At 37.5% G+C, this 11439-nt stretch overlaps 2 protein-coding genes across 2 annotated transcripts; one reads left to right on the top strand and one right to left on the bottom strand.

Moving 5' to 3' along the window:
- Positions 1-2218: 2218 nt before the first annotated feature.
- LOC147399196 (pentatricopeptide repeat-containing protein At1g26460, mitochondrial-like) lies at positions 2219-5985 on the bottom strand. Its single transcript, XM_086448648.1, has 7 exons — positions 5156-5985; positions 4450-4672; positions 3876-4355; positions 3395-3601; positions 3171-3308; positions 2848-3036; positions 2219-2712 (listed from the first exon to the last, which is right to left on the bottom strand). The coding sequence occupies exons 1-6, from the start codon at positions 5776-5778 to the stop codon at positions 2851-2853; spliced, it is 1857 nt and encodes a 618-aa protein (XP_086304774.1). The 5' UTR covers positions 5779-5985; the 3' UTR covers positions 2219-2712; positions 2848-2850.
- Positions 5986-7609: 1624 nt separating this feature from the next.
- On the top strand, positions 7610-10829 carry LOC147399195 (asterix-like protein). Its single transcript, XM_086448652.1, has 3 exons — positions 7610-7805; positions 9470-9570; positions 10563-10829. Exons 1-3 carry the CDS (start codon positions 7650-7652, stop codon positions 10624-10626), a joined length of 321 nt encoding a protein of 106 aa, XP_086304778.1. The 5' UTR covers positions 7610-7649; the 3' UTR covers positions 10627-10829.
- Positions 10830-11439: the final 610 nt, after the last annotated feature.

The following is an 11439-nucleotide window of genomic DNA, read 5'->3' as shown; positions in this document are numbered from 1 at the left end:
TTTCTCTTAGTTTATTGTTCACTAGAGTTGCTCATATATTTTCTTGAATGTGTGCACTTTTAATCTTCTTCCTCAATCTTTCCACTCATCCATCCGAACATCCTTATCTCAGCTGCCTTCAATATATTAATATGATGTTTTTTTTTTATAAGTATAATATATTGATAAAGAGGAGAAAACAAAGTACAATGAGGCCAAGGAAGCCTCTCAAAGAGGTACTCAATAAAGAAAAATTAAATCATCAATGATTACATAAAGAGTTCTATCTAAAGACAAAGTCATCAAAAGTAATCCCCTTAAACTCTATGTTCTGTTTCGACCATAAGTACAACAAGCCCAGAATCTCCAAGAAACTTTCATGAGAACTTCTCATCTTGCTATTGAAGACCTTATTATTTCTCACTCCACACCCCCCAAGCAATAGCAGAGGGAAGAATAGCCCAAATGAATCTCTTTTTGGAAGAGAAAGCATTACTAGCCCACCCTTCTACCAACGAGGAGAACTTACAAGGAAAGACCCATTGATTACGTAATAAACCCAGAAAATTTGACCAAATATGATGAGAAAATGAGCAATGGATTAATATATGGTCGACAGACTCCCCATCCTTCAAGCATAACGGGCAACAATTAAGTGTAATCCACCCTCGAACAATCAAATTATCCAATGTTAGAATTTTACCAAGAAAAGTCAACCACACAAAAAATGAGATTTTGGAGGGGACGGAGCTAGACCAAATAATGGATCCTAGGAATGGTCGCTCGGAATAAGGGTTGAGCTACTTATGAAAAGATCTGATAGAGAATCTCATATCCTTCGCCCTCGTCCATTCCCACCTGTCCTGTTTACTTACATCGAGAAGACGCGAATGCAAGAAATCAAGAAAATATGTCCCCTCAGTTAGCTCCAAATCATTAAAGTTTCTCCTGAACCCCAAATCCCAAGTAGAGTTGGAGTCGTTGCGAATCAAACACCGTTGGATTGTTTCATTTTTCTTCTGAGAACAAGCATACAAGGACGGAAATTGAGATGCCAGAGGCGATGTGCCACACCAACTATCCTCACAGAATCTGATTTTGTCCCCCATTTCCACCTTGAACCTGATCCCTTTTTCAAACTCCTCTCTCACTTTTAGAATCCCCTTCCAGACACTATACCCATACATACCTTTAGCCTCACTACTATACCAGCCAAGTCTCTTTTCCCCATATTTGGCCGTAATGACCCTCCTCCAAAGACTATCCCTTACCTCCCTAAACCTCCAAAGCCACTTCCCTAAAAACGCTCTATTAGCTAATCTAAGACCCCTTATTCCCAATCCCCCATTATTCTTGGACATACAGGTAACCTTCCATCTAACTAAGTGATACTTCCTTTTACCATTCTTGTCATTCCACAAGAAATTTCTCATAAGCTTTTCCAATCTAATTTCGACGGATCTAGGTATCGTGAATAGGGAGAGAAAGTAAACCAAGATACTCGTCAAGGTGCTTTTTATCAAAGTTACTCTCCCTCCTTTAGACAGATACTTGGCTTTTCACGTACTTAATCTTTTCTCTAATTTCTCAATCACCCCCTCCCAAATTGTGATACCCTCTTATGGTATGTCCAGTGGTAAATCCAAGTAAGACGTGGGTAACTTATCATGCCCACAACCCAAAGTAGCGGCTATCTAATGAATGTCCCTCACTAGTCCTACCCCAAAAAGCTTACTCTTATGTAGATTAATATATAAACCTGAGATTGCCTCAAAACAACACAATAAAACCCGAAGCACTCTCACCTAGTCCCTAGAATGATATAGAAAAATCAAAGTATCATCCGCAAATTGTAAGTGTGAGATCAAAGGACCATCATTCACCTTAACTATCCAAGTTGGTCTTACTGTCACCTTACAAAATCTTCTTTTTTATTTAATTGATATGCATGTCGCACGCATAGTTTATAAAGGTACACTCCACTTTAACCATCTAACTCTGATTATATGGACAACACTTTCTCAAATCTCTCCATTGTTAAATATAATAGACACCAAATAAAGATATTGGTGGCTCAAGGTATTTCTTTATCATCAATTTTGTAAGGTGGCAACAATTACAATTTTATAAATATCAAAAAGATCAACGACATTTCTTAAAAGTATTTATTGCACAAGTGGTCTCGGGATGTATATTCGTGGTGATGGCCTAGGTTCCAATTGATCCAAAAGCCACCAACTGCAAATATAAATAAACATCATTTCCACAAAATATAATGTTACAGAAACTTAAAGATACCTAGTTAAAGAAAAAAAAATCCACCATCCTGCATTACAAATTTCAATGCTAATCATGATAACAAGAAAACATAACAGCAAAATACAATTGATCCAAAAATGACTGAGCAATCCTACTATTTGAGAGCTTTCCATTTATTTCTAAGGTCCTACATTTCTCTTCCATCATCACATTCACGTATCCACACCCCAGAGATGTTAGGGATTTCCACAATAAGTTCTTCAGAATAATAAAGAAAAAAAATATGGCAAGAGATGACATTTTGATGATCTAATTCTAGACTTTCCACCTCTTAAACTCCCAAAATTGAATACAATCTGATAATTTACAAGCGGATATGTTGATTTGCTGAAGAACGAGGAAGATAGAAGAAGAATTCTTCTAGGTGAACCAAAATGTCAGTGTTGAGTGTCCCAGTAGAATAAGAATAAAAACCTGAGAGCAAACCAATCCAAGTAAGCGGTTAGACATAAATAATTGTGAAGGAAAGCAACTGAACTTCTAACAGATATGGTTTCCTTCCCATCTCCTTCTGTTCTGAAGGAGTTTCTCTTGGGGACAAGGCATTACCTCTCAGGAGTAATTGGTGCTGTACACAAGATTAAACAGCATGTCCCTGCGATTCTCAGTACCCATTCGAATCCTAAACTTTTTAACAAGGTCCTCCACCCTGTCATCGTTCTCATAGTCAAACTCTCTAATGCATCGTCTCCTGACCTTCTTTAGTGTTTCTTTGGAGGGATTAAATCCCGCATTTACCTGCGCAGTTTGTAGTAATCGGTCCCATACTTTAATTAGTTTATATGGCATCCATGCAACATGGGTTTTCATACATAAACCAGCTTATCAATCACAAAGGAGCGGTTGACCAAAAAACAATCATCACTACATACCATCTCGTCAATCACCGAAAGAGCGCCCTTCGCATCCCGGTTGATGAGATGAGCATCCACAAGCAATGAATATGATATTGCATTTGGTTTCACACCCAAACTCATTAAGTGCTCGAATACCCTTGAAGCTTCAAATGTCTGCCACAATAAATGTTCTTGGTTTCAATATATCAGCACAGAGTATATTGAATTGAAAATAATAAACCATTCGAAATGCCTCATACCTTCTTGAGCTTCCCAAATGCACAAATAAGAGCATTGTATGAATGGATATTTGGGGTCAATCCAAAAGTGCCACTAATGGCTTCAAAAGTCTGGTAAGCCCGGTCAAGGTCCCATGTGTTCGCACAACCTAATATTATACAGTTCAGGGCAGCAACAGATTTGTAAGGAGGATCTGCTCGGCTCAAATTCTCCAATTGAAAATACACCTGGGAATTTTTAAGACCAAAAGCTAGCTATAAGCCAAGAAAAAACAAAACTTTTCAAAGCATATAGATCTACTTATGTACACCATTCATGGCAGCTGAAAAATACGACTATCACATAGTGTACTCATATTATATGAAATTACCAGAGAAATATACACTCCCTGTGTATATATATAATAAGATAAAACACGTCTATTAAGAATGAAAATAAAGTCAGAAACATCAGTTGTGAAAGCTTAATTGTAGGATTACCCAGACAAAAAGCCATACATACCGAATCCAATGTTTCAAAACCCTTCTTGGAGCACGCCATAACCAGTGGATATAAAGAAGTAAACGGAGAGAATAGATCTTCTGCCTCAGTAGTAGAAATCTCATAAGCAGATTCAAGCTCGTTAAGAGTACTAAAAGCCCTTTGTAAATTCCCCAATGATGCGTGGGCATATATCTTACAAAGGTAAGATTCCGGGTTTGGGACCCTCTTTTGACGCAATGAGCGCCGCAGTATGGCCCACGATGCATCAAGAAGCGTAGGATTGTAGGTCCTACCAGCAGTTCCAAGAGCTGACACAACTAATCCTTCATCAGCGGAGAGAAGGACAGGAGGTCTTGAGGTCTCACCACGAGCTATCCATCTGGCGAGGAACTCCAAGGCATAGAAAGCCAACATGCCATTGTCCTCTTGCAAAGCAACATCAGCAATGTAGTTGCATAGGTTCCAGCTTGGACACAGGGCTTTGTTTTGATCCATTGTCTAATAACACAACAAGAGGAAGAAAGCCATGAAATGCACATCTCCCACACAAAGACTTCAAGGACTAATCAAAGTCAGTGCTTCAGTATCGTACCTTGCACCTTTCTATGATGGATGCCAAGGTATCCAATCTCCCCGCATTAACACAACTCCACACACAATCAGTGAACACCCTCATTGACAACATATAACCAGATTTCAGAGTCAAATCTAAATATTTCAAGGCAGCATCAATTTGATTTACCAAAAACAGCATGCCAATGACCAAATCATATGACTCATCATCGGGCATAGATTCCTTTCCTGTCTGTAGCATCCTGATGCCAAACAATGATAGATACAATCAAATGAGAAATTGTCCAAGAATGCACCATTTAAGTCTAGATTGATGGAAATTTCTTTTCCAAACAATATGCACCATTGAAATTGAGATCATACTTCGTGACACGAATGTAAAAGAGCCAATACATGCAGATGCATTTTGGGTGCAAAGCGGGGAAAGGTGCATCTCGAGTATTAAAATTATCTAAGGGAATTTTTGGTCTTTTTTACGTGCAAGTGATTGTGGTCATACCCTGTTGTAAGTCTATAATGGTGAGCTCTACTCAAAGGGGTAATTCTCGCTTATTGAAAACAGGTGAACTATATACCAAAATTAAGTCACAGATAGTATCACTAAAAAAAAAACATTTATTTAACACAAAAATTAACAGATAGTATCTCCATATGCTATATCTTATATTTAAAAAAAAAAAAGAATTTTTAAGTCACAGATTAACAGAAAAATATCAATCACTTGCCTTTCGATCAATTTCTCTGCGGCTTCAGTCTCCTGCTGCAGATACATCGCCTTCAGCACCAAATTAAACGAAGCTGTGTTGGGCGAGATCTCATAATCTTCCATATGAGCCACCAAATCGAGAAGCTCACCAGCCGATGCTCCACTCATCAAGTTGGCCCTCAAGTAATGGTTGTACAAGCTCACATCAGGCTTGTTCAGCTTTCCATTCCTATCGAGACATTTGATCCAAAACTCGAACAACTGCTTCATATCTGCCCATCGTTGCGAAGTCATCCAATCGGCGAACACATTCATGAGGGCAGGTGCATCGAGCGTCTGCGACAATGCGTGGATCCTCATTGATGGGGCCTGTTGAATGAACCCTAGAGGCACAAGAGATTGAGCTAGTGATGGATTAGGGATAGGGTTTCTCCAATTCTCTTGGTAGTGAGGGCTTCCAGAAGAGGGGTTTGGAGGTAATGGTGTTGTTACAGAGACTGATGATGGTTCTGCAAGTTGGGGTTCTTGAGAAAGGTAGCTGAAGGTGGAGATCATTTTGAAGAAATTAGGGTAAAGGGTTTTGAAGGAGCTCCGAGCTTTGGTTAACATCGCCATTTTCGACGCCATTAATGAGCTCTCCATAGCTGTACCTGTCTATCAATGAGTGAAGTATGCTACAGTGCTCTCATGGAGATTGAAAAAGAGAGAAATTAGGGTTTAAGGTTAGGGTTTTGTTCATCAATTTAGGGAAGTTGATGGAGATGGCTAGCACTGGTTATTAGGGGTTTCTGAGAATCTATCTCAATGGTGTTGGTGTCTTGGTGAGGTCAGGGGCTTAGCCACAGAGACTAGCTTCGATCAGGTGTGATTCAAGAGGGTAATTTGGTCATTTTACTTGGATTTTTTTTGCGTGGGGGGGGGGGGGGGGGGGGGTGGTTGTGGAGGATTTTAATTTTTTCCAACCCCTTCTCAAAATCGTCAATATTGTGAATAGTCCGCAAAATGCAAAATGGATCCTATAAGAGGACTGTTTTTCCAAATAGACCCTGAGTTTTGATGTGGTATCTTAATAACCCAGTAGTAAAATCTTTCTTTTTTAATGCCCCTTACCTAATTAAACCACTGACTCAAATTGTTAAATTGATTTGGATGATTCATTGAAACATCGAGATTGACGTTTGTAAAAGATGATCTTAACAATTGAAACAAAAATTGATATTAAGGTTTAAATTGTTGATCCCGAAAATTTTAATCATCAATCTCACCCATTGAAAGAGGGCAACAACGAGAGGCATTAAGAAAGAAAGAAAAAAAAAATGTATAAATGGATCATCAAGTTACCGTGGAAAAATTAAGAGAGATTTAGTAAGAAACCCCTCCCCCAAGGTGTATTAAGTAATTTTGGATTTTATGTTGAGACTCTTAAATAATTCTTACATTTTCAAGGTTTTTATTTTTATTAAATAACTACACTTTATCCATATCAAAAGAGACATCTTCGTGAGGGTTAAGGGGTAGAAAAGAAAAGACAATAAAATTAAAGAGATGTTATTGTTATATAGGAGTATCGATTGAGCCTACCGACTTGCTAGTCAAGTCTGGCCTGTTCAACAAAACAAGGGTTTGGCCCTTCATACCAAGTCGTTAAAGATAGGATCGAATTCAATAATTTTCAGCCCATTAAATTCAGGCCGGGTTATAATGTCCAATCAGGCCCGACTATCCACTATATCTTATGGTCTTATGGATAAATCATAATATATTTATTTAGATGATTTTTTTTTTCTTGTAATTAAAATTTAAATAAAAGTACAATTTATTGTATAATTGTAGTTTAACTATCATTTATAATATTATAGATTAAATAAAATATAAATTTCTAATTCGACTGAAAAATCTACACAGAAACATTTTCCTTACTAACTTTGTAAAGATTTTAAGCCTTACTAAATGTGGCTTTGCTCAAATGGATTATTACATTAACAAGCCAACACCACAACCATGTGCATCTAAAATCTCAAATCCAACAAAAAAGAAATTCAAAAAATAATATTTTTTTGAACTTGATCCAAAACTTTGACGATGGACAGCTATCGAACTTCCACATAATTGGCAAACTCAAATTTGAAATTCAACGGTGAAAAATAACAGTTTTTGGATTTTTTTTTTTTTCAAACTTGATATAATTTTGTCCTCTACAACCTTAATTCATCGGATCATATTTTTGGTTGCCAAAAAGTGAGTCCAAGGACACTTAGTAAGAGTGAAATCCTTAGTAACTTAGTGAGGCCAGTCGGACTCTAATCTCCAAAGTCCAAACACACAAGAAAAATTATTTAATCGACTAAGGCCCAATATAGGTATTAGGAATTGTCCAGGTAGATCAAGCTTCTTAGGATTGGGTTAGGGCTCAATCAAGCCCAGCCCTAACCCGCCCATTGACAGTCCTCTATGGCTATATAACATAACAGGTCTAGAAGATCCGAAGAGAGAGGTTAGAGAGAGAGAGAGAGATGTCTACGCACAATAACTCGTCTTCTGCAAGCGATCCACGACAACCATCAACGGCGAAGCCGTACGTACCTCCGGCTATATCTCAGCAAGATCTTCCCGTCGATTACTCCGGACTCATCGCAATCATCTTCGGTGTCACCGGCGTTATGTTCAGGGTTAGTGTCTGTACCTCACTTTTTCAATCTCTATTTCTTTCTGGAGAGATTTCTGATTTCGATTTGAGTTTATTTTCAATCTGGATCTCTTGAGTCTGAGTTCTTTTTTTTTTTTTTTTTCTGGGATTTAAGATCTTCGATTTGTTGTAGAAGATTAGTCAGAATTTTCGTGAAGTTCGGTTCCTGATCTAGTGTTCTTAAGATGTTTTGAGAGATTTTTTTGTGGGTATCCTCCTTTCTAGTTATTGATTATTGATATATATCATAAATATGGATTTATTAATTAATATTTTGTTATTGTTCTTTGTATTTGAAGGTTTCTTTTAGTTTTTTTTTCCCATATTTTTTAAACTAGCAAGCTATGGAGTTCCACTGAAACAGTTAGGTCTTTTTTGGAACTTCACGTTCATATGTTTTTTGGATTTGGGTTTTATTTATTTATTTATTTGAATTTCTGCTTAATTTAATATTACTAAGTTTTGGAAAACATGGGATTGTAGAAAGTTGGGGGGTGGGGGGTTGTTCTTGTTGGATGGTTTGGATGCTGTTACAATTGGAGGGTTGTTTGCATCCCAACCATGGAATCTGTGGTTGCAGCTTGATCTCAACCTTGGGTTTAACAATGCCCGCAATAACCGTTAATAACAATATTTAAATGGTCTTGATTCATATCCCTTTACATTGTATATATACACAAATGGAGTTAAATTCGGTAAGACGTATAGTTCTCCCTACACACATCATCTGACCAAAGGTTGGCTTAGATGAAGTCTACTTCGAAGCTCCAGCAGATGGTACCTCACCGATGTGTCTATTTAGGAACCTACTCATCCCCTTTGAGTGGCAAGTTTCAAATTTAATAGTCTGTTGTATTTTCCGTTTTGGTTTGGGAATTAACTTAGGTATAGGATATGGGATTCTTTCCAAGGATGATGGCCTTGTATGGAGTTGGCGGGAGTCTTGGAATGGTGCAATTTCTCTTTGAAATCTATCTTCTTACTATTGTGGAGGAAGGCAAAGCTACCACCTATGTCCTTGGTTAGTATTAAAGTTGGGGTATCATCAAATTTAATATCCAAAAAACAAAAGGAAATATATGTGAGAAAAAATGAGGAAAAGAGAGATTAGAGATAGAGAGATGAAGATGGGACTTGAGAGAAATAGAGAACAGGGAGTGGGATGTGTGCAACCACCAAAACAGTTCAACACTTCTTGGCAATTAGATCTGCTGCTAGTGTGTGACTCATTGGTTTTCGTGTCATGCCTTGTGATTTGTGCTATAATAAACGTGGTGGGCTATGTAAATAGTGCTTGTAGTATAATTATCATCACTACATATTTTTGGAGCACATAACATTTCATATTAATGTTAGTTTGCAAAATTTAATAACAAAAAAGCAAAAGAAAAGATAAATTCTAAAACCTGAATGGTACACACCATAATGACCTATCTAACCATGATTAATACTGAAGGCTTACCAGTAACCCCATTATTTTACAAAAATTTAAACCTCGATCCCAAGTTACCTTAAAAATAAATGAACACAAAGACTATGATTAAATTATCGTTCCTCGTCACACATATACTTTTGGTTGGACACATTTGATTTTAGAAAAACTACATTTACCTCTCTTGATGGATTGCATTCATATTTTTCTTGCAGTATAAGCTTAGCTCTTGGCTCGCTATAATATTTTGTGCCCAATCGCTTGCGAACATGAGGAATGTTGAAGCTGATCTGAAACAGATTTCCATGGCCATGATGTAAGTACAACTCATCTCCGGATAATGGTGTCTGTGACATTGCAGTTACAACTTTCAACGTCTATTATTTTATCTTCAACTATCCACAATTTTCATGCCTTTTTTTCCTTGTTTCAGTTATTTTTTCTAGAGATGAGTTATGCAAATTCAGCATGCATATGAAGAGTTTTTTTAGAACTGCAATGGTACCATGATGGCCTGATTTGTTCTTGATTGGCACAAAAGATGTCTTGGTATTTACAAAGAAGACTATATGACTAAAATAAGGGTGTGTTTGGAAGTGGGAGTTGGAGTTGGAGTTGCACTTGGAGTTGGTTACAACTCGTGGAATCAATTCCAGCATTTGGTTCCCTACAGGAATTTAAATAAGGAATTGTACACAACTCCAATAAGGATTTGCAAACCCTAGAAGGAGCTGAAGAGCTGGGTAGTGTTTTATCAACTCCACCGACGGAATTAAGTTGCTTTTCTAACGCTAGATAGAGGGTGGAGTTAGGATTCTCAGCCACTAAGCTTGAAGTTTCAACTCCGTGGAATTGGCTGTTGAGGGAGTTGTGGGAATCATGACTCCTTGGATTTAGGCTCTTAAACAGATGGTTGGGAGTTTACACGGGGCTTAGATTAGGTTTAATCCTAATAGGGGATAAAATAAAGGAAATTAGATTGGGATGGTTTGGGTTGGTTAAAGAAGACCAATAACAACACAATTGAGAATGAGTGCTTTGGTGCACGCTGAAGAATGAGTGGGGGGAGACTAGAGAAAATACATATAGGGAAGTAATGACAAAATATATGCAGATAATGTAAATTGCGCCACCACTAAATAGTAAACTGGGAAGTGTTACTAGATGCAATGATTTTATTTTATATTTGTGATACAGTTAACTCTCTTATTGGAAACTTGTGATTGGTGTTTTTTACGGCCTTGATAAAATCTACTTAATGGATGATCAGATCCATGATCTAATCTTTCTTGTACTTGTTTGTAACAGGTTTGCTATTATGGGATTGGTGACGATCTACTTGGGCCCTGCTCGACCTGGCACACAGAGTTAATGTTACTCGGAATTTTATGTTTCAAGGTTCCTGTTATGTTGTCAACTAGAAATCATGTTCTTTTGAACTAGTGCTAACTTTAAGTTACAACATTGTCTTAAATTTGATGGAAAAAAAATTTTCTTTTCGAATTTTTTTTTGTATCAAATGTTCTTATGCCACTATCGAGTTACTCTTCTGCTAATTTATTTTTTATTACTCTACTTTGTGATTTTGCCTTTAAAAACTGCGAAGAACAATGATGATATGACAGCCATTCCTATGGTGAAAGTTGGTTGCATCATTCATAATGTTCTTCATAGACCAATAAAGAGCTTTCACAATCTGATGGACGGAACTTCTCAGCCATCCGTTCAGATGGGTTGTTAGATCAGATCTTACTGGTGGGCCTATTACCACGTATCCAGATGGATATCAAGATAGAGTTACTCAAGTTGGAAAGATAGTAACTTGGGGCACCTCAAGAGAAGGTGTTGGCTCACGCTTCCATTGCTTGTTTCTCGAGTAATGTGGGTGGAACTCAGTCATGGAAGGATGTATTGTTGGCCCTACTTTGCTCACCAGTTTTTTAATAGGAGCTACATCACTGATGTATGGAGGGTTGGTTTGGGTGAAAATGGGATCATGTCAAGGGATGAAATTAAGAGAAAGGTTAGATCAACTGCTTGGATATATAATGATGAGGGAAAATGCTCTTAAACTGAAAGAAACGACCATGGACAGTGTTAGTAATGGTGGCTCTTCTTAGAAAATTTTTGAGCAGTTGGTCGAAGGGGTGAAGTGTTGAAGATGTCAGTTCGCAGTCTTAATATT

Source organism: Akebia trifoliata, chromosome 7 (assembly GCF_017979445.1).
Source record: "Akebia trifoliata isolate Shusen 1 chromosome 7, ASM1797944v1, whole genome shotgun sequence".
Classification (NCBI taxonomy): Eukaryota; Viridiplantae; Streptophyta; class Magnoliopsida; order Ranunculales; family Lardizabalaceae; genus Akebia; species Akebia trifoliata.
Note: the sequence above shows the minus strand (reverse complement) of the source record. Positions and strands in the feature narration are given on the sequence as shown.

Coding starts and splice junctions, on each gene's coding strand:
- LOC147399196 (XM_086448648.1), bottom strand. CDS start 5,778: ATGGAGAGCTCATTAATGGCGTCGAAAATGGCGATGTTAACCAAAGCT. Junction 4,356..4,449: donor CCATCATAGAAAGGTGCAAG/GTACGATACTGA, acceptor TTGTGTTATTAG/ACAATGGATCAAAACAAAGC. Junction 3,309..3,394: donor CATTTGGGAAGCTCAAGAAG/GTATGAGGCATT, acceptor TTATTGTGGCAG/ACATTTGAAGCTTCAAGGGT.
- LOC147399195 (XM_086448652.1), top strand. CDS start 7,650: ATGTCTACGCACAATAACTCGTCTTCTGCAAGCGATCCACGACAACCA. Junction 7,806..9,469: donor TCACCGGCGTTATGTTCAGG/GTTAGTGTCTGT, acceptor TTTTTCTTGCAG/TATAAGCTTAGCTCTTGGCT. Junction 9,571..10,562: donor CAGATTTCCATGGCCATGAT/GTAAGTACAACT, acceptor TGTTTGTAACAG/GTTTGCTATTATGGGATTGG.